The following is a 25,866-nucleotide window of genomic DNA, read 5'->3' as shown; positions in this document are numbered from 1 at the left end:
AGGTGATTACAACAGAAGTGACATTTGTTCAGCACAGATCATGCTTAACACAAAACGTTATCCCCAAAGGATGAACAGTGGCTGGAAAAAACATTGTCCGAAAGAAAACATGCCACCAGCAGGACATTCTGTCTAGCTTTCAAATCTCACAAGGACTTAGATGAAACTTAACCCTACTTAAGCTTAAATAAAAGCTATTCCACTTCTTGTAACAGTAACTACTCCTTATGTCAGTATCCCTCTGGCAGCCAAAGGCGACGAGCGCTGCGCTCACCCCTCCTTGGAGGCACCCGAGAGTTCGCCGGGCGGCAGTCGCCGCTCGCCCTTAACTCGCCAGCCCCATGCGGGAACCACATGACCCACCGGTCACGTGACGGGAGAGGGCGGGCCGGGCCCGCCGAGTCCCTCCCCACCTCGCTTCCGGTGAGAGGCATCTCGATCCACCAATGGAAAGCCGGCAAGCGGGGGGCGGCAGGCGCTGATTGGTCGGAGGCGGGGCTGCCCTCGTCGGGCGCTGATTGATTGGCCGGCGGCGGGGCTGCTCTCGGCGGAGCGGGGCTATAGCCGGGCGCGGGGCGGCGGGTCCTGGGGAGCGTGGAAGGATGGTGGGATCCAGCGAAAAGGAGTCGTGGCGGGGGCGCTACTACCGGCTGGAGGAGGTGCAGAAGCACAACAACAGCCAGAGCACCTGGATCATCCTGCACCACCGCATCTACGATATCACCAAGTTTCTAGACGAGGTGGGTGGGGAAGAAGCGAGGAGACCGGGGCGCAAGAGGTGGTTAATGCTGCGAGAAGTGGGGTGGTTTGGTTTAAGCTTAAGTAGGGCTAAAGTTCATCTAAGTAATAGTGTTTTTTTTTTTTAAGTAAGAATGTTTCATCTAAGTAACGATATTTTTTTAAAGTTAGAACGCTTCGCTTAAGTAACGCTAGTTTTTTAAAGTTACTGTTTCATCTAAATTCTGATGTTTCTTAGAAAGTTTGAATGTTTCATCTGAATAATGATTTTTTTTTTTTTAAAGTTAGACAATGTTTCATCTAAGAAATGATAGTTTTAAAGTTAAGTAGAATGTCCCTCTGATAGCGTGGCTGGTTGGTTGATTTTTGTTCAAACATTCTTTTTTTTATTCCCAGCCACTGCTCATTCTTCGGAGATGATAATGTCTTGTGTGAAGCATGATCTGTGCTGAACAGCTGTTTATTTTTCTATCGTAGTCTCTGCTTGGAGTCTTTCCCCATCTCAAACGCGAGGTCAGACAGAGCTGGTTCCAAAGCTCCGAGTTAGCGAGAGATTTGACTGTTGTGAAGTTCACGATAACATTAAAATCAGTCCTTGGTAAATAATAGAATATGTGTAAGATTTCTGGGAAAACTTATACGTGCGCATGTAAGTGGGAAATACAGTCTTTCTCAGCTCTGGTCTCACTGCACACGGTTGATGGAGATCACTCCCAGTGTTGCCCAGCCCTGGTCTTGGAGTTGGGGTGCGCTCAGCGAGTGTGGGGCTGTGGGATTTGGACTCTGCTGAGGCGCCTGGTGGAGGTGCCTCCCGCCTCTAGTTAGCGATTGGTGTTCCTGATGGTGTGTTGGTGATGAGTGATTGGTGTAATCATTGATAGTCATGGTTAATAAAGGAGCAGTTTAGTGACTGGGTTAAATCATAGCATGGTTTGGGCTAGAAGGGACTGTAAAGGTCATCCAGTTCCAACTCCCCTGCCCTGGAGAGGGCCACGTCCCACCAGACCAGGCTGCTCAAGGTCCCATCCAACCTGGCCTTGGACGCTTCCAGGGAGGGAGCATCCGCAGCTTCCCTGGGCAGCCTGTTCCAGTGTCTCACTGCCCTCATCATGAAGAATTTCCTCCTGACATCTAATCTAAATCTTTTCCCCTCCAATTTAAAGCTATTCTCCCTCACCTTGTCACTACATGCCCGTGTAAAAAGTCTTCCCTCCTTGTATGCTCCTTTCAGCTGCTGGAGGGCTACTATAAGTTCTCCTCGGAGTCTTCTCGTCTAAGATGCTGCTCTGTCAAGATGTAGAAAGGCAAGTGTTGAGTAATATTTTTCAGTATTAGAAGTAACTGGCATTTATTTGTGGTATTTTGAGTTTTCCCCTTCGCTCCCAGTCTTCTCAGTCTGCGCAGACCTAGCATTCAATTAAAAATCGTTATTACAGATTTAATTTCTTTTGAGAATACAGTTCAGATTGGTAGTGATATGGCAGAATTTGGGAGGGTCTCTTTATCAGGGAGTGCAGCGAGAGGATGGAGGCTAATGGTTTCAAGCTGAAAGAGGGTACACCAATAGTTGCAGCTTCCAGTATGCTTGTGGTATGAAATATGTAACAGCCTTCAGTACCCAAAAGGGGCCTGCAGGAAAGATGTGGAGTTGGTCTTTATCAAGGAGCGCAGCGATAGAACAAGAGGTAATGGTTTTAAGCTGTAAGAGAGGAGATTTAGATTAGGCATTAGGAAGAAATCTTTTTCATGAGAAGGTGGTGAGGCACTGGAACAGGTTGCCCAGAGAGGTGGTAGATGCCCCATCCTTGGAGGTTTTCAAGGCCAGTTTGGATGAAACTTTGAGCAACCTGATCTAGTGGAAGGTGTCTCTGGCCATAGCAAGGGCTTTGGAACTGGATGATCTTGAAGGTCGCTTCCAACCCAAACCATTGTATGAATTTAAAGCCTCCATAGTGCTGTAACCGCATCTTGATTTTTGTGGTTGTAAATGCCTAAAATTCAAAGTATAACTTGAGCATTTTGCAAATAAGAGGTCGAAATGCAATTTTTTCCAAAAGCAGTGTTGACACAGATATTTCATTCGTAAGCTGTGTGCCCACAGAAATTGTTTGGCTTTTCAGCAAGGCAGATTGTGAAACCAATCTACGGACTCTTCCTTGATTATTTTTCTTCAAACTTTGACTCTGATTTGCTTCATCCTTTAGCTATGGAAATGTTTGTTTGGTTATGCAGACAAGGCCGATTTTAATTACAGAAGCCCTGAAGGAGAATGCGGCTTTTCATGCAGCCAGAGAAATTGAAGTAGCTGTTCTTGGAAACTTGATCAGTTTTGGCTGATACATAATTGTATAAGTGCTTCCAGATTGTGGAGAGGAATCCACACCACAACAGAAGAGAAAAACGCACTTGACAAAAAATCCAGGATGTAATGAGCTTTTCGAATTAAGTAGTTGCACAAACAAGCTGACAGCCTCTTTCTTCAGGAGGCATGATGAAATTGGTGAATGCTGTGAGGCACTACCTTGTGCAGATTTCTCCTAGGAAGTCTTCATTTCAGCCTTCTGGACTGTGTAGCTAATTTAGCATCATATCAAAAGAATTCAGTTTGGAAGCAGTTAAATGGCTGTTTCTTGGACAGTTGTGGGATGTCTGCAGTTGGTACATGTGGGTTAAAATTTAGCCTCACACTAAACAGCTTTCTAATATAATATGGCTTGTTTTGGAGCTGAAATTTTGGTTTCTATTCTGAGATAATAAATTAATATGATTGGATAACTATTTTCGGTAAGGTATCTAAATAAAACTACAATACATGGAAAGCTGTTCGATATTGTCATGTTAATTTTGTTTGTGATTTCTTAGATTAAAATGTTTCATAGGACGCTTATTTTACCTTTCTTTGAGTGCTTTTGATACCTGGTTGCTTTATACAGTGATATGCTAATTCTTATGACACTGCCAGATACCCTGAGGCATTTACATGTGACAGATGAGGAGAAATTGGAGCCAGCCTCTTGCTGGTGCATTCCAGAGTATGGTAAATGCTTTCTCAGTGAAGTGGTGGTTACATTGACCGTTTCAATAACGTTATGGTTAAACTCTGTTTTATTTCTTGCAGATACTTGCAGAAATAGAAAAACTTAAAATAGTTTAGTAATGGAATGTAGGCTACTAAAATAGTCTAGTAGTACTACAGAGGATGCACTGCTAGAGCATCACCTCTATCCTGCTTTTCCCAAGTAGTAAATAAGTAAAACCATCAGTTTAGTAGGGAGTGAAGAACCAGGAACAGGAGCTGACTTTACTAGTCCCATTTCTTAATTCAACAAGCAGTCTTTCCAACCACTGCATTAGTGTATGAAAATGTTTTCTTATTGATTATGAAGCTGAAAGCTTTACAGTGCGTCTGTGTTAAAGACACCCTGAATGTTCTCATGCCTAATAAGTGAAAATATGCAGTTGCTTTTCACTCCCTTTCAGTACTTAAAGGGTATAGTTCCTCTGTCCAGCTGTTATATCTTCATAGGGCTTGCAGATGTTTAGTGTGTGTTGGGAATGGTGAGGCTGAAGAGGAGTGGAGGCATCGCATGCTGTGACCACATCAGCTTGATTTCTTAAGGAGAAACCTTAAAGATGTTTTGAAAGACAATTTAAGTGCTGTAAGAGGAGGGGCTTGTACATTTTTATCCTAGGGGTTACTGAAGATGAAAATTCCAGCAACTGCTTTTTTTAATATATATACATATATTTAAGTGGCAGATCTCAGGAAGACATAAATTGAATACGTACCTCTGAATTTTCTTTGATTATCTAAGTATATTCTCTAGGAGAGAAAATCCAGAGACCTCAGCTTTTGAAGTGCAGTATCTGAAAGCTGTTGATATGAAAAGCTGTTCTTGAGACCAGAAACTTGTATATCATCTCTTTCATTTAAAGGCTGTTGGACATATATTACAAAAAAAATTGGGAAACCTTCTAATAGTTTCAGGTCCTGCATCTTTTAAGGGAAAATGGCTACTAGAAATGCACGTGTACTTACAGCAGGTTCTTATGGCTATAGGTAATTATCTGTAAGATATTTGAATAATATTAAATGCCATTCAATGAATTAAGTGTGTTGGTAATGCTTGATAAACTATGGAGAAATACTAATAAAGCAGTCCCACTAGTGAGGCTTTAACATCAATCTAATGAATTTAACAAGAGTAGCTGGGCCTGTAAATATAAGAATGAAATGCTAAGTGGCCTGACCCTCTTCCCATTGTGGCGAGAGTCCTCTCTATGTCTTTTGTGGGAACCTTCTTGGATTCCTTCAGTTAGGCAGAGAAGCTAACAAGAATAGAATATCTCTACCTGAGAGAAGTTCCTTACTCTGGAAAATAACTATCATATGTATTTAATATTCTTCTAATACAAACTTTGTTTAGGTTACTTCACTTTGTGGTGTTCTCATAATTCTGTGGAAACGTTAGTGGCCAATGGAAATGTTTTTCTTTTTTTTCCTGAGGTGTGAACTTGTACTTTCATGCACTGAATGGACATTTCCCACAAAACGTGTTTTGCACTGCAGGTCAAATAAAGTGCAGAAGAACAAATATTGTTTTACTGTGTCAGAATGAAAAATGTTCTCTGCACTGTGTGGTGATAAGTGACATTCATCCAGTATGATACTGAGGAGGAGCAGCCGGTATTTAAGGTGATGAATAGCTTACATTGAAATGTGCCAGCGCTCTCACGTTTTGAAGTCTGTCAGTGTACTGTGTGAATTTTTATTTCAGAGACTTGCAGTCTAAGGATCATTACCAGTGTTATTGGTTCCTGCAAGCTTCTGTCTGAGCTTAAGGAAGATTTGGAAAAGCTTGGAAAATAGCCCTTCTTACAAGTCAGTTGCAGTTTGCAACGTTTTGCATAAAAAAAGATCACTAAGACGGGAAGCGGTCACCCACCTTCTGAGCATTTCTTTTGCAGTTCATCGAAAACCCTGATGATGCTTTTCAAAAATACATTTCTGTAAATAGATCTGCTCTCTTAGGCTCCTAAAACTTTTTACATGAATACAGAATTTCTGTCATGTAACTTCAGTAATGGAAATAATGTGGAGGATTCTTCAGACTATGTGGAAGTACCCTTAAAACAAAAATGTATTGGCCTGTGTGTCTAAAGCTGAGGTTCTCAGGGTCTTTTTGGCTCTGTTGCTGCTCCTTTCTGCTGCTCGTTCCCTGTAGTGCAGAAAGCAAAACTTGAATTTCTAAGGCTGCCACTAGAGGAGATCTTTGCTATTCTCCCCAGAAGTTAAATGGCACTCCAGATTTGATTCCCCCATTGTGGGAAGGGGGAGGGGGCAGTATCTGTGAATTAGTTATACTTTAATAGAGTCTTGAACTATGATACCAAGAAACTTGCATGACTGTGGTGAGGGGGAGAAGAGGTTATAGGCATTCAGGATGAAATAATCGCAGACCTCTGACCCACATGAAAGCAGTGAATTTAACTATCTGCTTTATCTCAAACTTTCTAATGTGCTCCTGTTAGGTATTCGTCCACGCTGTGTACTGCTTCTGGCTTTATATAGGCTTCTATTAGGCTTGTTACTTAGATATCTATGTTGTTATATTGGGAGTGTCCTAGGAATGAGCTAAACTAGCTTGATTTATCAGCAAAAGCTTTTCATTTTCCTTAAGTCACAATTTTATTTTTTACATGAAAAGCTCTTTAGGTATTTGTAGCATCAGGATTTCATTTTAGGAGTTATCTGTATAATCTTCTAGGCTTTCCAGTTCCAGAGTCTATCCATAGGCTCTTGATTGAAGGAGAAATTCCGGTAGCAAGCGTTGTTTACTATGCCGAAGTATGAACAAAGGGCCTGTATAAACAAACCTTGAGGAAACTCATCAAACCATGGAAAATGCTCAGCCACTGACAGAAAAGTCACTTCTTGCCCTTTGTAAGACATTAGTCACTCCCTTTCATTAGGGATTGCAGGTTTGCATCTTTAAGCAGAGGAGCCATCTAAAAGAAAAGTGTTCAGTTTCAAAGTACTTTTCAGTATGACTAGTATGTTACTAGTAACGCCATCTTATGATGGGGCCTCCATGTGTGATCCTCTCTCCCTTAGTCTTGCTGATACGAGGAAAAAACAGTACCAGTCTTTCTGATACGGTGGCGGAGATCAGGGCAAGTTTTCCCCCTTCAACTGGTGTGTGATTGCCACCGAGAGGGTTGGTCACAGTCACTGCATAAACACTAATATTGTGTGTTTGCAGACAGAAGGACTAGTTACTAATTAAACCAAAACCTAACATGACAGAGAAAAGTTGGAGTGCCTCTTAGAAGATGTTCATATAGCTACATGATTACTCCGTAGTGAAACGATGTGGAGGGATTTGGGAACAAATATGTTGTTCTATAGGCACAAAGAATTGCTCTATAGGCAGCATCCTGCTGACTGTAGTTTAAGTACTCTCTGAAATGGTTTTAATGTAGATGCAGATCTGCTCGTAGGTATCCACTTGTTTAATCAATGGATTTTTGGGGAGGCACGAGTGTAAACTGTATGAACTTCACAAGCTGCTGGAGTAACTACTGTGTTATTTACTTGTGAGTAGGATTTGGGTTCATTGCAGTGCATGGCTGAGTGTACGTGTTACTCACGCTATCAGTGTTTTATGAGTAGTTGAGCTTTGGTGCCTTTTGCTGTTTGTTGATGTCAACTTTGTTAAGCATTTTTTCCAAGGGATTTTGCCTTCTTTTCTGCTGAAGAAGCTACATATGTTTTTCTACTTTGAGAGTGCAGTTCTTCAGCATGGCATAAAAAAAGCTCCAAAAAAAAAATCCCCAAACCAACAAATCAAACTCCACCCCCTGCCCCCCCCGGAAAAAAAAAAAACACCAAACAATTGAAACTAGAGAACCAAAGCCCATGTTGCTGAGGGAATTCTTTCAAGACTTAGTTGTGGCAAAATCTGATAAACTCAAATTTAGCTTCTTAAATGACTACATTTCAAGGCACTGAACTTGAGTGATCCCTCAACTCTTTTCCAGTCTGTTCCCTAAATGCTTATCAGAATGGGTTCAAGGGCAGGATTTTGGTGAGCTTGCCATATTTACAAGTCTGTCTGCGTAATCTTTACTCTGCATGCACTCTTTTAACCTTTTTTTTTTTTTTTTTTTTCCCCTGGCTCAGCTGCTGTCCCTAATCTCTCCATCAATTGCTTAATCCTTGCTTTTGCTTAGTCATGGTAGGGATCCCTTACCCTTCTAGCTGTAGTATCTTGGATCTTCAGAAAAGTGTGGGGTTTTTTTGTGTGTTGGTTTTTTTTGGGTTTTTTTTTTTTTTTTTTTTTAAGCAATATACTTAAATCTGTTAAATGTCTCCCTTTATTGTGAAGGTTCAAGTTTTGCAGTACTACTACTGCTGGAAACTGGTAGTAATGGTATCTTCCTGACCTCTATGAATGAGTCTGGTTTTATTATTTTCTTTTTTGAAGAAAGGGATGAATAGGACGTTAATATGTTGGATTTGAAGTAATGCTAACCTGAATTATGTAGACAAGCAGAAAAGTTCATGCCGTTTCTTTTATCTATTGTCTAAGCGTAGCCTTTCTGTTCAGCTATATTCCAGGCATGATAACCCTAACTAGTAGAAAGTTTGCCTCTTTTCATCATCTTTATATTCTGTAGTCAGAGGCATTAAAAAGAGAATTATATTTCCGATGTCTTATTTCCTTTGTCACTGGTAAAGTGATTGAAATTATTTTATGGTTGCCTTAATCCAAGGCGTTACTACCAAAATGTTTTCAACTTGCTGGCCTAATAATTTCCAATATTTGTGTAGTAATTTTATACTTAGAAGTTGAATGGTGAATTTTTGTGGCATGTTACATACCTGTTGTATAAATGAATAACTTTATGCTGAGAAAACTGACAGAAGATAGCAGGGATTTAGGTGAAGGGAATGGTGATGGGTTGAGGTATTACATACTTGCAGATGGGTTTCCATACTCTGCTAAAAAAAACCAAACTGCTATTCTGTTGTCTTGTATAAGCTTTCAGTGGTGCTTAAGAAGTTCTGAATTAACTGGCTTACTAATAATCATACAATAAATTTCTTTTTTTTAAAGGACCCATGAAGGTTATCTGGTCTAGCCCCCCAGGTCAAACTAGCATTCTAGCATTAACTTGGAGTTCATTGAGTAGGCAGTCTCAAAGGATGGAGGTCCTGCGTGCTCCCTTGTCAGCTTGTTTCAGTACTTTATTGCTCTTACTGTGAATAGCTTTTTTTGTTATATCTACCTGGAATGTTCCTGCTGCAGCTTGCATGTCTTGTCAAAATTCTTTTGTTGTTTAAATCATTGTTTGCAAAAATATATTCATTTCCTCCAGAAGCAAGAGCACAGAATGGAACTTGAGATAATAGTTGGACTATAAGGATTGACTGGCTGAGTCTACTAATGTTCCAAATGTTTTAGTTTCTATGGGTGTTGCCTCTTGCTGCTCTGTCACTGATGGAGTAGAGACTTGGCTTCCTTGGTATTGGCTTCAGAGAATATACAAAGCTTTCTGGTTATTTGGAGAGACTTATGTTTGCTCTAAAGTCTAGCAGCTGGTTTTGCAAGGACAGGGGTTTTATTTTTAGAAGTGCAGAGATGAAGAATTTCCATTTTTAGAATGTGTAATAACAAATTCAAATTCCTTAAAATTGCAGCACCCAGGTGGTGAAGAGGTCCTCAGGGAGCAAGCTGGGGGGGATGCTACTGAAAACTTTGAGGATGTTGGCCATTCCTCAGATGCAAGGGGACTGTCAGAAACCTTTATTATTGGAGAACTTCATCCGGTGAGTATGTGAGAGTACCAGTACTTGCTGTTCACTCTGATGTTTTTGTCTGGTTATTTCTCTGGTAATTCTCCTCAAAGTAAAGGAGAGCTACTAGTCTGGGTGGATGCCAGCCCTGCAGCTGTTTGTGGATGGACCTGGAGTGGAGATAGGTTCTTCTGTTGTGAAGGGAGTTGATTAGTGTATCATAAGGATAGTTAGATCTAAAAATCTGCTGCATTGAAATTTTTTTGTAGCTTATTTCTTGAATTAACTGAATATGGAATCATGCCATTTTTGGTGTACCTTGTAAGCTTTATAACATGACTCCATAAAACCCCTGAAGGTAATATGTCACAATGCCTAGACCTTTCTTCTGTCAATTTGTAGAGAGATTACTAACAGCTGCTTTAATTCTTTCATCATTGTAAATATGTCCATCTGGATCTAGAAGTACAGTCCTGGCTCTTCATGTATGTGTTTAGGAAATGGCTAATCTAAGTGTCTTACTTCTAGTTTAGTGCTCTGTCATCCCCCTTCTCTGGCTCCCTCTGTTTTATGCTGAATCAGTGTTCCCTACTTGTAGTTCCCAGGGTTGTTTATGATCAGTTACCACTGGATCATCTGTCACTTCCTCTTTTCTACACTGTCTTTAACACTTCCTGTACTTTTAACAAGCACTGTTCTGCTGCCTCTAGCTTTGAAGGATTTATTTTATCTACTGAACTGCTGCCTTGGCTTCCTTCAGATAGGCCTTATTTAAGCTCTCCTGTATATGAATAGTTGAAAACCACTTGGTAGAGACTTAGGCTGTTGATGTGCCCATCTACTGCCCATCCCTGTCTCTTCTCTTTTCCTCTTTTGTGTTTTGTGTATTTTTTATTGTCTTGCATTTGGGGTAAATATCACTGTCTTTCCTAGCACATTTTACAGGAAGATTCTTGATCTTCTGTCTTACATCCTTTCTTGATAAATATGTATTTAATGTATTAATAGTGTATTAATGCTTCTCCTAATACAAAATTTAACTGTGATGCACATGTGTAACTTTGTAGGCTTGTCATCTATTTCAGATGGCAATTGATGACAGTCGGGTTGTTCTTAACCTGACTACCAGTCCAGTTTGACAAGTGGCTGTTTGCCTTTGCTATGAAACAGCTCGATATTTTAATATACAAATATGGCAGTGCCACGATTAGATACTGTTGGGCTTTTTTTTTTTTTTTTTGAAATGAATGTGACTATTTCAAATAAAACTTCTTGAGTTTATGAAAGATCTATGTTGTTTTGGATCTTTGTACTGGACCTTGGACCAAAACACGTTAGTTGATTTTGCTGATAGTAAAAGTAGACTAGGTAGTAGTATACTAATGTGATTGTAATTGGAGTATAAGCTAAGGTTACGTGTGCTGTTTAGAGACAAAGAAAATACAAAAACATGAGCACAAGAAGGGTAAAATATGTTAGGGTCAATTTTCATTTCTTTATTGTATACAGGGAAGTAGTATTTATGGAAATGATCTTGTTTATGTTAGCTTAAAAGCATACGCTGACATCTGCTCTTTTGCAAGTGTGTTTCCTAGGTAAAAATAGGTACACATTAACAGAATAGAGTTGCGAACTGAATTTAGTCATAAATGTTATTTGAATGTTTTGGTTTTTTTTCTAAATATTTCTTATCCTTGTTTTCTTGCAGGATGATAGAGCGAAGCTTCAGAAACCAACAGTAAGTGTGTTTCTTGAAATGCTACATGGTTTCTTTTAGGCTTTAGAGATAGTGTCTCTCTAAATGGTATACCCCCAAAGGCAAAAATAATTCAGCTTGTTTTAAGTGTAGTGTATCAAATCATAAATCTCTCAAACTTGTTAATCTGTTTGAATCTATTCTTCCTGGTAAGCTATTCTTGTCTTTAATTTGGTGGGTTTGAACCAAGAGGTTACTAAGCATTACACTGTAGCAAAAAGGTGAGTCTAGAATCAGCCAATGGTTTTCTAGTGTTCAGTTTAAGGAAAAAAAATCAGTTTATAGACAGAATGAATTCAACTAGAAAATGTTTGTGGGGAAAAATGTGGTGCTTAACAATAGATCAGTGACACTAGCAGAGAATGTAGAGTATCACAGTATTATATGGTATATAGTATTATAGATGGTTAATTTGCAATTGTGAACACTTGTCAAGGTTTACTTACTGTTTACTTCCTATCTGTTTCAGTAAATTTTGCCAAGTGTCCTGCCATTGCAGTATTGCACTTATTTTCTAATTTTTTCCTTGTTTTGAAAAAAATAAGGTTGAGTTGGCACTCAAATATCAAACTTGTAAAATTTAGGTGTCCCTTAAAGGAACAAGTGCATAGGGAATTATGTATAGTTACTACTGCTGAGTGCATAGAGGTTGTTTGCTAAGGGCTGGCTTAACAGTACAGCAGTGTGCTTAGAAAATAGTTGAAGATTATTTTTAAATGAAGTGTTGTAGGAGTAAGTATGTTACTCCCATTTGAGAGATTACTTTTAAGAAACAATCACTTGTAAGATCTTCCAATAATATAAATAAGTTAAAGGAAGGAACATTAAAAAACCTGTGTAGATACACTGAAATGTTTGCTATTGCAGTTGCTCTTACTATTAGTCAAAGGCTAGAACTGATAAAAGTAAAAAATGGAGTGGTAACTAGAGTTCAGAGCTTCTTCACACCAAGAATAACATCTGCTATTCAGATTTCTTTTGACATTCAGGGCAATTTCCACTTAAGCTGTAAGAACAGAGCGTAAATGCAGCTGAGAAACAGGCTGCCCAGTGCAATTTGTAGTAATACAATCCCTTCGTTAAGCTCACAGGAATTTGCTAAACGGAAGTCCTTAGTTGGATCAAGGTGTGGTCAGTTTGGATTTGAGATGTATCCAAATGACTGTTTTGCTGCAGTCCTGTTTCTTTATACCTTTTGTTTTAGTGCTGGTCATGGTATCCGTGCTACCTGCACATATCTGTTCTGCCATTCCAGAAGGAAGCTGGGGCGCTTCCCTGCAGCAGGATGTGTGGGTGTAGCTGATAAGGGAGTTTCACTTTGCTTTGTGCTCTGGCTGTGTAGCAGACCAGGCCCTCAGCGGTGGCTTTGTAGGAGGTGTCAGATGTCCTTCTTGTCCTTGCACTGTATTTAAAGTACCCTTGGTGTACGTCTGATATCATACTGTTTAAAAACAGGTTTTTGATGAGCTGGGCCGTGTTCCTCTTATTGTCTTGGGGGAACCACCCCTGGCCCTGGAAGTGTAAGTCTATTGTAGAAGGCATTAGCCGTGGTAGCGTAGTGTGGGCAGAAGCTGTTCCATGCTGTTTAGCTTTGGGATTCAATTTTCATGGAGGTGTTCACAAAACCATTATAGATGTAATGACTGGGTCTTATTCTTTTAAATGTATTTGTCACATGTAGACCTGTGATGATTTGGGTGCTTTGCCTGCTTGAATCTGTGGGAAGATGTTGGGAATCTTTTGCCCTTTAAGTGAATAGCAAGCATTTTAATTCTGAAGAAATATAATTTTTCTGTGATGGATCTTGTACCCCTAAATTGAAGTACAGTTTTGATGATGGAACTTTTGAATGCACTTAGGGCCATGTGCAATTAGTAGTATTCAAATTAATTAGTCTTCATATAAATTGGGCACATGCACCCATTTGGGGCTTGGTCTTATAGTGTTACTTTTTCAATGGAAACTGAATAGAAGTCCAAATCAATATCAAAAACAGCTATAATAATTTTATGCAGTCTGAAACCCCACACTAAAAATGAGTTTAATGAGGCTTTTGGATATCAATTGGAAGCTTTCTTCATGTGACTCCCATATAAGAAGTATTTGTTTATTAATTCAGTGTATTTCAAATTAGATTTTAGACCGGTTAGAGATCTTTGTCTTTTAGGAGACTAAAACTTTTCAAATGTAACTGGAATTTGAAGTTAGCTTCATGGAAACTTTGCAGAAAAATTCATAAAATTATATATATTTTTAATAAATTCTGATGCAATGTTGACTACAGAAACTGCTGCTAGCAAGCTTGTAATATAAGAATGTTATAGGAAATATGAGAGTGCTTCCCAAATGCAATGCATTAAGTTGTTTTTAAATTAGTCCCACTTTGTGAATTTTGAGATATTGTGGGGTTGGTTAAGATAAAGAGTGTCTGCCTGATGTAAGTATCTTTTTATGCTTTACTTTCCAGGAAACTCTCATTACCACTACTCAGTCCAATTCCAGGTACAGTATGACATGTGATGTCAGACTTGAAGTTCCTCATGATTGTGTTTCTGAAGCTTAGAAAACTGGATAGCTTCTGCTTGATAGAAGCTTAGATGTCAGTGAAATGGTGTGTGAAAAATTTTGTTCTACGCAAAGTCCAAGTTGGCATCTGTGTACCATTTTACAAGCATGTTAGCTTACTGCCTAGATTTTTTCTTTTTCTCGCATTGATGTATGTCAGTCTCTAACAAATGGCTTATGTTGCACAGGCCTCCATTTCTGGAGGCGATCAAGTGAATAGAAGACATTTGGTGCCATTGGTGACTTTTTTAGGGACATGAACAGCTCATCTAAGGCAAATAAGGGCTTTGAGCAACCTGATCTGGTGGAAGGTGTCCTTGACAGTGGCAGAGGGGTTGGAAGGAGGTGATCTTTAAGGTCCCTTCCAACCCAAAGCATTCTATAATTCTATGGAGAGGATTGTATCCATAAGAAGGAAAAACCTATTGGAATTGGGGGGTGGGAGGGTAGGGACACAGAGGCAGATGACACTTAGGAACACTATTGAATCAAACTTTATAAAAGTTATATCCTGCTGACAGTTGCCTATTGCTAAAGCCTCACAGGACTGTTCCGTGAGGAGCTTGGGTGCTTGAAAGTGTCATACAATGTTGCTACTTAAATGCCTTCTGAATGAATGATATTCTGGGCAGCACACCATGACTTTAAATGTGTCTAGCATTTTACTCTTCTTTAATAAGCATATTTCTTGTAAGCTCTCATAGAAGGCCTTAACAGTACAAGGTTTTTTACTTGGCTAGGGTATTGCTTGCCAGTCCAGGTGTTCTGTTGCCTTAATTTTGATGTATTTGTTGGAGCAAGGAGGAAAGGCTTTTTTAAGCAGTAACTTTTTAAAAAAAGTTTGCTGGTTATCACTTGCTAAACTGCTGTTTCAAAAACTTTCTTCTAGTTCATGGTCCAACTGGGTGATCCCGGCCATAGCAGCAGTCATCGTGGCCCTGATGTATCGTTCCTACATGTCAGAGTAAGCGCCTTACTGAGAACTAGTGCAAGAGACTCGTCCTGAGAGAATATAAGCAATCGTAAAAAAATATTTCAGGGTGTTTGATGCCTGATGTCTGAAGAAAAATAAAACTTTTTCAGAAAACTCAACAGTTCTTTTCTGCTGTGCACTTTTCTTAATGTTGCCTTCTTATTTGCTATTCTGAAGTGATAAAAAGGCAGCATTTCTGTTTTCATGTAACAATTTTATTCTCTAATGAATAACTGTATTGGTTTCTGTGTTAGAATATTATTGTTTATGTAACTCTTGATTCTGATTTTCTCTTTAATCTGTTATGGGGTCCATAGGACTCTCTTTACATATAAATTTTACAGCTTTAAATGACTACCAAAACTGTGTACATGTGTTTGTCCATGTATGCGACTTAAGAAAACAATATTATTACTTTTAAGCTAAATGTAGTATGTTTCAGTGAAAGGCTAATTAAATGTAATGGGGGGAAAAAGCTGAGCGAACTAGTGAGTATAGGTGCCTGTAAGCAGTTGGACCATACCAATAAGGCTATAATGAGCTGATTTTTTTTTTTCCCTTTCCTCTTAACACCTGCTCTTATAGTTGTGGATACTCCTACTATCAAGTTGTTCTGTTTGGCTCCACTTGAAAAAATCAGGCACAGTGTGAAACCCACCATTTGGCCCAGTTAGTTACATCTCAGTTTTGTGAAAAGTAGCCCTTTTTTGCAAAAAATGTAGAAGAAAATACTATGTGAATTCCACTACAAGTAATTTAACTGCTACTAAATAATACTGTTGCTGCCAAGCACTCAGGTGACTGTAGAATTTTTTCTGGAAATTTTAGACTTCTATGAAATCTTTGACTTTTTCATGAACATTGTGAGGGGAAAATCCAATACGTAAAACTTTTCTCACTGCTCTGTGATGTGTTCCTTGGTGCTTTACTACAAAGAGATGACTTATTTTCACTGATAAATACCAGACAACTGAAAGTTTGCATTTTGTGTTGAACATTTTTAGTCATATGTAAATGATCATGAATAAAAGTTTAGTTGTTTACTCTTGCTGGTTTAAATACATTCATTTCAAACTTTTCTGAAGCTCTTGTAAGGGATGCTCTTGCATATCTGTTTACTGGTGCATTGTGAAATGCAGCGTGTATGTTCCTTATACAGAGAAACCATGTGTGAAAAGTTGGGAAGGGTATTATGGAGCAGTTGGCATAGATAAACCTTTTCATCAGCATGACCTCAACATCAGCCAGTAACTTAGCAGTGGTTTGGCCATACAAGCTCTGGCACTCTTAACATTCATTGGGACTGGACACACTATTCCAAGGGCTGCCCCTTGGCAGCACCAAGGAAGATGCATGCAGTTTAGGCCCTGTGTCAACTCAAATCAAATTGAAAGATGGTAAACTGTAAACATGAGCCTTTTTTAAAAGGCAAAAAAGGGAGGAGGGTAAGTACTGTGACTCCAGAAGATCCATGTGCATATGTAGAAATATGTCAATTCGGGAATCCTTCTAAGAATTCCTTATTGTGGAATTCCTTTTGTGGTAATGACTGTACTATTACAGCAAGTATAGATATCTCATACAGCTTCAGTGGTGAGAGTGTTGCTCTTACATTTGTGTTCATGTGTCTGTCAGACTTGGTTTACAGATAAAGACAAGTGCACTTAGACCCCATGAACTAACTTATTTTAGAAATCCTGCTCTGCAGTATAAATGGCAGAGCCCAGAGTGTTTGGGGTGTGTCTAGCACTAACTTTTTTGTCTCTTTTTTGCCCTAGCTTTTCCTCTGAATGTGGTGAAGCAGAGTTTAAAAATGCAGGCTTTATTGACTTTTACAGATAACCTTTAGAAAGTATCTATTAACTCTGGGTTGGTATTTAGAATCATAAATCAAGTTTCAAGTACTGAATTTTCTAATTTTAATTTTTAAAATAACATTTAAGTTCAGTTGCCTAGGTGAGGCCAAAAAAAAAAAAAACCAAACCAAAAAAACCCAAACCCACAGCAACTTTTGAAAGCTTTTTCAGATTTTCAGATTGGGATAATTATGTTCACACCAGCTATTTGTGAACATAATTAATTATGTACATAATTAATTATGTACCACACCAGGGTTGTGCAATCAAAGTGGATTCAGAAGGCAAAACACTTGCTGCAATAGATCTTTTTTTTTTTTTCCATTCTTTGTATGTTTTGGGAGTTTCAGTATGGTATAGGTCTGGGTCCTGTATTCAGGATGTTTAGGCAATCCTCTGGATTACCTGGGCAAACTCAGTCCCATCTAATGGCAGCCAACCTGGCACATCCAGGGAATTCCCACAATGTCAACCAGAAGCACAGTGAGTAGAGGCAAGTAGGAAGTGCTTCAAAACCTGATATTAAAATGCTAATACAGACCTACACAGCTTACCCTGGTTTGTTTTATATTCCTTTCTACCAGAGCTGATGTAAGTTGTTCCTCAGAGATAGATGTGACTGTTTCAGGGTTTTAAGTGTTAAACTGATTAAACTAAGAAAAACATCAGGGTTATAATTTCCCTTTTTAAAGCCCTAAAGATAGAGCTGCTTTCCACAGGGGGTCATGCACAGGACCTTTTGTGTCTTTAGCTTTTAACTAAGAATATGAGATGATGGAAAAAAAAAAAGGTATATGGGTGTGGTGGGGAATGAATGACTGCTACTGAAAAATTAGTTGAATTAAGGGAGTCAAGTCTGACAGCAAAAAGAAAAGAACGGACAGAGTCTGCTTTCTTCTCAGAATAAAATCCTTTGTCCCCTGGAAGTCTTTACTCTTAATTGTCTGGCGATTTAGCTTCAATACTAATTTTGTTTGGAGAAGCTGGTTTTGGTGGTTGGTACTTGAAATTGATGTCCTCTTCTGTTGCTTACTTGCAAGACTTCACAATGTTTATACTGCCTCCATATCCTGGAATAAATTCTTTGGGCACTGTGTTTTGCCTTCATTTGCCTCTCCTCTGTTGCTCACAAGAATGCATAGTGGCAGAGAGCTTCCTTAAATGGAGATGGCCTTGGCTTCCTCTTGGTGTCTGTGGAGTAAAGCCAGCACATCTTGTTCACTTGCTCCCTCCTCACTTGCTATGGTGAGAAAAATAGTACACTGTCCCTTTCTCTGGCTCCCTTGCTTGGGCGTAGTGGCCCAATGCCTGTCTCTAGTGCTGAATGCTAGAGAGAAACTGGCAAGGGGGTAAAAGCTAGGCAGAAGATCACAAGTTTTCTTCAGAGACAAAAAAACCCCAAAAAAACCCGTGAAGGTGCTATTGTTTCTATTTAATGAATATTTGACTACTGAGGTTAAGTGAATGCTTGTAACTTCTTGGCTGTTCTGAGCAAAACTTGCTGTATTTTCTGCAGGGCTGGCAATGAAGATTAACTGAAACTCAGAATGAGTGAGCTGTATCCGAGTATCATACAGACCGTGTAGAACATTAATAATATCACAGTGTTTTCTTCTGAATATAGAACAGGATTTAAGAAATGGTATAGAGGAACAACAAGGGGAAGGAAGCTCATGCTCCTGCGTGCTTAGCTGTAGCATGTGGCCAGATCTGAGGTAAAACTAGAAGATGGCAGATTATATATTTGAATTTTACTGTCCCCACTTTGCTTTCATACTACATTACATTTCTTCTCGTGATTAATTCTTTATGTTGAAACATATCGAATATTGAATGACCTGGCTTATAAGTAGGTAGGCGGATAAGCACATGAATTCATGAGAAGTGTTGGGAACATTGTATCTCAGTAGGTGATAAATGCTTTATTTTCTGTTCTTTCTAAAAACTATCTAGACCTATTCTTAGTATTCTTACTTAGTAAGATTGTGCATAAAACAAAACTTGATATTTTCTTTGCCAGCTCTCTAAAACTGAGGACATAGAATGCATCTACCCCACTTAAAGGGTGCTATAAGTGCTCAGAATGGACTAAGTTATACTACAGAGTCTCATGAGTAAGGAATAGATTTTGCCTTTTCTCCTGTGTGGTATAATTTCCGTGACTGTGTCTTAGAATTTATTACACTCAGGCAGACGGCCTAATGCCGAAAGCTGTTCAGTGGGAGAAGGGTAACACTGTCAGGCAGAAAGAGTTATGCGCAGGAAAACCTTAGGGAAGGTTTTTTGTCGTCTACGTACAAAACGTCACAGAACTCACATGGCCCCCCAGAGTCCAGGAACAGTGCTCAGTAGTATAGTTACCACAGAAACCTCTCTTTTTCCATAGACCCTGCTGTACGGATAAAGCTGATTGACTGACTGATCCTCTTGCAGGATGAGAGCACTTCACAGTATCTTTGGAGTTCTACCTACTTAGGTCCTGGTGAAATGTAGCCTTGTATTGCTTGGAATTACAAAGTTTTTACCCATCAGCTGCAGGAAAATCTCTCTTAGAACAGAATGTATTCTAGCAACTGGTTCAAGGTTTAGAAGGGGGTGGTTAGAGAGAAAAACTTAAGCAGGGAGAGTGCTTTCCTAAATTACATCTTGAAAATAAGGAGAGCTCATTCTCCTGTCACATCTAATAGTCACAGATTTCTGAATCCAGTGATGCTGTTAGTGTCACTTATCTTAACATGGCTTACAGGGATGTCTATAAGAGCACGATAGCAGTGTTGAAGATGGACATGAAAGAAAAGTTTAGGCTGCTGCTTGGAAGCCTGCAGGGTAGTGGGCTGGTAAGTGGAAATAAAAAAAGTGTCCTTTCATTTGTAAACAATGGATTCTCAACGTGTATTTATTTGGGTCCATTTTCAGAGTAGTGTTGCCTCGAGTAACATTCTCTGCATTAGCCTAAGGAGAACAAGCAATTTATTAGCAATGAAGGCAAGTTGGTATTTGAGGTTGGTATTCACAGCTTCAGGAATTACAATGAGAAAACCTTGTTTTATCTTTAGGTGATTCTGTAGAATTACCTTTTAAACCTATCACGGTAACAAAGCCACTTAAGCAGTACAGGTTATTATATACTTTGTTGTCATGATGAAATCTTCTGACCTGAGGGTATGAGTGTACAAGTTACTAGTATATAAGCTAGGGTGTGTAGAAGTACACCCTGGCAGCTCCTGGTAGTGGGCTGCTCGTAGTCTTAATTGCTTGCAAGATAATTTATTCTCCCTTTGCTGAAGGATACATGATCCCATGCTTGAGGAGCTCTGAAGTCTGGCCAAACATAACTTTCCTGCCTCAAACTCCCATGAGAGTCTTGCGTGTCTCAGATCACATTGTCAGGATCAGCCTCTTCACAGCTTACGCTTCTTCATACAGTAAGTTGGTGCCTACAAGTATCAGCGGGTGAGAAAGATCAGGAACAGTCGCTGGAGAAAACAGATATAGTCTGTGAAGCAAAGGCTATCATCTAGGATGTTTTTCCTGTACTTTGTACTTTTAACTGCTAAGCAGCAGAGAATTTACTCTCTCCTCTCCACTATGAATCTGGCATTGTTTTTTTCCTACTGGAACAGATGAACTGCTTGAATATTTACCCTGGGTTTTGGACAAAGTGTTACAGCTTGGGTGAACTCTGGCCTAGTTTAGAGCAAACTTGGATGTGTCTGCATCATTCCTGTAGGCGTAACCTTGCTGGTTTCTAGTGGGCCTCGTTTCTGGTTTGCAGGAGGCACAAGAATACGGGTCCAGACTTGTTGCACACTTCCATGTAGGAACCTTTGGGTTTGTTCTTGAAGTCAGTGTGAACTCATTATGAAGCCTTTAAAAATAGTTGGCCTTCTTACTTCCAACTGCCGGTATGAATTATAGGGTGGTTTTATTTTTTTTTCAAAAAAGGCATGGGATTAACATTAATAACAAATCACTAAATTACATTCTTTTTGTACTTTAAAAATCCACCTATTTTAAACCCATCAATCCAGGGATTTCAGTCTTGTGTACAAAAAATCCTGGTGCAGCTTCTGATCTTCTTTGGAGCGCTCAGTAGTTCTAATAACACTGCTTAAAAGGGTATCAGTGATGGGGCCTACAGAAAAGTGCATGAGTATAAATCCCTTTATAAATACAAATTTGTACATGTCAGTGTTCATTTTGATGAGATACTGTGCGTGAATATTGTGGTAAACTGTGTCTGTGTGTCCTGCTGTGAAGTGTCATTTAAAGGTAAGCAAGAGGAGTACCTATGTCACTCAGTATACTCTTTCTTCTGGCATACTGCACTCCGGTCATTCTGTCTTTCGCTTAAACTTCCCTTTAATAATCTCATTTTGAATCCACTGATACAAAGCTATTATAGAATCATAGAATAGTTTGGGTTGGAAGGGACCTTAAAGATGATCTAGTTCCAACCCCCCCTGCCATGGGCAGGGACACCTCCCACCAGACCAGGCTGCCCAAGGCCCCACCCAACCTGGCCTTGAACACCTCCAGGGATGGGGCAGCCACAGCTTCCCTGGGCAACCTGTGCCAGTGTCTCACCACCCTCACTTGTGAAGAAATTCCCCTTATGTCTAGTCTAAATCTTCCCTTCTCCAGTTTATACCCATTGCCCCATGTCCTATCACTACAAGCGTTTGTAATTAGAAGGCGGCTAACTTTTCTTTGATACTTTTTTTATTAACACAATTAAAAAGAGCTTCTAGGTTTTAAGTATCACATAAGCGTTATGGGTTCTAGTATTCATTGATTGTATCCTTACTGTCATGTTACCTTTGGAGGTCAGTGACCAGGAAGATCATAAAGAAAACAGGATTTCCACAGAAATTAGATTGACATATATCATAAAAAGGCTTACTTTTTTAATTCAAAATTTTATTTAAACTTTAAACTTAGGCAGCAATATTCATTTTAGAAGGATCAACACAGTCTATGCAACAAAATGCTGTCAAAATGCTCCGGTACAAGAATAGCCTTCTTCCAGAAATATGTTCACTGAGGCGTATGTATTTTTTAGTATCTGTGGCATAAATAAGCTATGTGTGCAACACAAATCTATTCAAGCCGCTGCTCAGAGTATGACAAAATTTTTCTGCATGAGTGTAACAAAATAGGTCTCATCTTTATCAGTGCGTTGCGCTTTAAACAATATAATTACTGTCAAAATAAGTTTTTGTGGTTTTTAAGTGGCTAAGATATTAACGAAAGATATACTGTATACCCTGGTCATCATTCTCCTCCTAATTTCTCCATTTCATGGAATAGTTTGAATCTTATTATTACAATTTGATGTGTCCAAGCCAACGAGCAGGCATTCCATATCTCTGCCCCACTAATAAAAATTTCACAGAGTATATTCAATGACTTCGCAAGATCAGAACTTGATATGATTTCCAGTCTAAAACACAAATGAAAGATTTGCCAACATATTGCATTATTTTTATTTAAAAAAAAACACAAAACAAACAAAACCCAACCCATAGTATTTCAAATACTGAAGTTTGCATCCAAAATTCTGAGTTTCTAATGATATTGCCATTCTAATTAGTTACCATGTCACCGAGCAGTTCAGAGATTGAAAGTATCATAGTAAAATTGTAATAATGTATGGGACTCTTCAAGGCTCTTTAGATTGCTGGCAATAGAAAGGAGTAAGGAAGGTAAGTGCGAGTTCAACAAGTTTTAATTGGTAAAATAAAAGGTTTGCTCCAGGCACTGGGCGCCAAATGTTAACTACAAATATTTGAGAGCTCTCAGAGACTCTTCCAATAAGTAAGATTTTCTTTTCTTATGCCACCTTCTGAATGACCTGCAACACTTCTCTGGTGCCAGTTTTCTGCAGCAGAGGGTTTCTAGAATTATCTTTGGTTAGTGACTGTCTTCCTGCCCCACTCCCTGCATGTTACTGCTCCCATATTCTGCTAAACCACTGTGGTCCAGCTGCCAAAGCCTCCTCAGGCACTGGAGGGTATCCTTATTCCGGAGCACTTTGGCAATGTTTTGTTGCATTGACCAGGCTGCTCCCTCTAAAATGGGCACCATTGCCTCAGTTTAAAGATACTTTGTGCAAGTGAAATTGCATTCCTGGGAGGCCTCATGCTGGTGAAACAAGGCCACCTTCATCCACTTGTTCCATCTGTATTCTAAGCTTCTTGCAACCTAATACTGAGGTAGCTTTGCAGTGGCACAACCATGAAGGAGACATAGTTTTTATCAGAAATACTTGAGCAATGCAAACTGATTTACTAAGCGAAGGTATCAAGTTATTAAGGTTGCTAAATACTGAAAACTAGTTGGATTATTGCTCTTGGCTGCTGAAAGGACCTAGGTAACTTCCTGATTGTTTATCTAGCTGCATTTATTTAGATATATGTTAATGACTGAAAAGGGAAAGCTCTTACAGAAAAATCAGTTCTGAAGCTTATCTGCTCATACATGAGAATTGAGCACTGAAGCACTGACAAATCCTTTTTGGTTTGAAAACCTCTGTTCATATTGTTACCTAAGAATGAATAGCTCTCTTCTGTGTTCTCTCTCAAGCCCTTAATGCTTCTTTCTGTCAGGGAAAACCTGTGTCTGGGTTTTGTAGCTGTGCTGAAACACAGTTGAGCTCTGCTCTGTTGACAGGCAACATGACCGAGAACAAAAGGTTTTCTAAGAGGCTGAGGTGTGATCTATTCATTTTTTTTTCCTTGTCAAGATAAAATTACAGAAATATGTGCCCTGTGGGCTTACCTGGCTTTTGTAAGCACTGCCACTGTGTTTTCTTCCTTCCAAGCTTTTCCCTCCCCAGCATGGATGCTGCAGAGCATGCCACAAGCAGGTGTGTCTGGAGCATCAGTATAAATACCCCACTAAAGCCCACTCCCCTGGCTTTACTATCCCTTTAATTGAAATTTAGACAAAGGGAATAAAAACCTCAGTGCCTTTAAAAAAATGTTAGGCCAACTGCTGCTTTACTGTAAGTTCAGGCTAACTCCCACTGACCTTGCTGAAATTACAGGGCTCTGAGTCATGGAGGGGCTCCATCTATGCTGAGGAGAGATTTTGGATGATTCCCTTGTTCTTAGTGGACTTATTTTAAAAAAAGGAAAAGTATTCATGGTTTGGAAGAGGAAGAAATGCTGCAGACCCACCACAGAATGGGAGATTTTGTATTCATGTGTCTTTTCTCAATGCTTGCCAGTGCTGGCTGGTTGGCTGGTGGCACTCGCTGACTCCCTTGGTGGCCAAGGTTTTAATTAGCTACAGCTGAGGGTTTTTTAAACAAATGTCGTGCTGTAGAGGAGTTGGGTTATAAAGGTGATGTTTTAGGGCTGCCTATTGTGTTTCCATAATTCTTCCTTTTCTGTTAGTATGGCTTCATTTGCAAGACTCCTTTCACAGGCACCTCTGAAGACTGCTAAGCTCTGACAGCAAACATTTCTCTGTGGGGTTGTGAGAGGCTGTTGAGGAGTTTCTTTTGAAGGTGTGCCAGGATCAGCTGTGTCACGCAACTGCGTGTTAATGAAAAGAAATTCAGTGACCTTAGAAGAACGGCATCGTAAAGTTGTGTTAAGGGAACAGCTTGTGCTGGGATCCTTGCAGGAATCTTGTTAAGTTGATTAACTGTCAAAAAGGTTTTCAGCGGTGATGAGGAATATAGTTATGTCAGGCTATGGGCTTAAATGGAGAGTTATAATGAAGATGACATCTTGAATGAGAGTAGTGTTGTCTTTTCTTCTGTAAAAATTACTGTATACTAGAAACATCTAAAGATGAAAGAAGATGGGAAAAAACCTTTCAAATCTATTTTTTTTTTCAGTGTAATGATAGGTCAAAATATTTTTTAGTGTTAATAAATTGTGAATATGTGTATAAACAGAAAAGAATATAAAGTCGTTATTTTTTAAGTAAGCAAGTTCTTTAAATTTGGTTTTGATCCCTTTTAAAAAAAAAGGAGAAATTATAAAAAGCTTTTCCTTCCTACCCATTCAGTTAAATTTTTGACTCGGGGTCTATGCATGGAATAATTTTTATATAAATATAAGTGGGAAAGTCATTAATACTTTTTCTATCTTTTCTCACTTCAAAGCTTGGATAAACCTCTTACCCTCTCTCTATCTTTACCCAACAAAGTAGCAACAATCAATCTTTTTATGGTTATCCAGGCAGTTTAATTTATCTTTCCTCTTCTTCCTAGTTGCTCAAGCAGACCAATAAGCTTTTATTTGCTTAAACTTTGACTGTGTCCTTCTGGACTATGTGGAGGCAACGGTCCCGGGACAGAGTCCAAGGCAAAAGAGTTAAATTGATGCTGTTGCATGACAACTCCATTCAGATGTTCTCTGCTTAATTAACTATTTCTGTTGCCTAAGAGCCATTGTCATAGTCCAGTATCCAAACTGGGGAAAAACGTTAAGGATATTGCATTCCCAGAGACCTAAGCCAATTCCAGAGATGCCAGGGACCAGGAAGCCCAAGGGACGGGTGAGACTGTCTAGGAGAGAGTGAACAGATTTGGGCTCTCTGTGGGCATCTTCTCTTCTTTTGCCCTCCTGTTAGCACAGCATGACCCTCTGCTGAGCTTCAGGCTCTCAAATTCAGGCAGCAGCAGCAGAGAGGATGGGAAGCTTCAGGAGTGCTGGCAATACCTGCTAGGTTCCACTCCAAACTACTCCTTCTCACAACTGTATGCAAGACCAGGCCACTATCCTTGCCCACAACTGGATGCAGCTGGGATTTGGGACACACCAAGGCAACAGACAGGTTAAAAAAGGTGGTGGCAGGTTAAGTTCTTAGCTGATGCCTGCATGGGTCACCGAGCTCTGCTTGTGCTCAGCGTCTCTCAATAAGGATCAATGCTTTTGTTAAAGTTATGGATGCCTGCAAAAATGTAGCTGCAGTTGTGAAGAGACTGCAGTGAACGACATTGCTTTATCTCAGCCACATCTGGCAGACCTTTTGCAGCCCAGTTGCTACGCTTTCTGGAACAGCCCTGCAAGCCTTACTTATGACCCCAACCTTAAACCAAATTCTGACTACAGTCTTAGCTAAAATCTAGTGACCCTTGTTGTCTTTCGCCTAAATAAATCTGTGCTTGTACAAGCCCTCTCACATTCAACATTTTCCTACAGAGGGGAGGGTAGAGGAT

The 25,866-nt window shown here is 39.5% G+C and overlaps 1 protein-coding gene across 1 annotated transcript; it reads left to right on the top strand.

Annotated features, from left to right (window-relative positions):
* Window positions 1-538: 538 nt before the first annotated feature.
* Window positions 539-15,880, top strand: LOC104062195 (cytochrome b5). The gene is made up of 5 exons (XM_009564235.2): window positions 539-740; window positions 9,443-9,571; window positions 11,247-11,276; window positions 13,762-13,796; window positions 14,749-15,880. Exons 1-5 carry the CDS (start codon window positions 603-605, stop codon window positions 14,825-14,827), a joined length of 411 nt encoding a protein of 136 aa, XP_009562530.2. The 5' UTR covers window positions 539-602; the 3' UTR covers window positions 14,828-15,880.
* Window positions 15,881-25,866: the final 9,986 nt, after the last annotated feature.

The sequence above is a fragment of the Cuculus canorus genome, chromosome 2, assembly GCF_017976375.1.
Source record: "Cuculus canorus isolate bCucCan1 chromosome 2, bCucCan1.pri, whole genome shotgun sequence".
Classification (NCBI taxonomy): Eukaryota; Metazoa; Chordata; class Aves; order Cuculiformes; family Cuculidae; genus Cuculus; species Cuculus canorus.
Note: the sequence above shows the minus strand (reverse complement) of the source record. Positions and strands in the feature narration are given on the sequence as shown.

Coding starts and splice junctions, on each gene's coding strand:
- LOC104062195 (XM_009564235.2), top strand. CDS start 603: ATGGTGGGATCCAGCGAAAAGGAGTCGTGGCGGGGGCGCTACTACCGG. Junction 11,277..13,761: donor CGAAGCTTCAGAAACCAACA/GTAAGTGTGTTT, acceptor TTTACTTTCCAG/GAAACTCTCATTACCACTAC. Junction 13,797..14,748: donor ACTACTCAGTCCAATTCCAG/GTACAGTATGAC, acceptor ACTTTCTTCTAG/TTCATGGTCCAACTGGGTGA.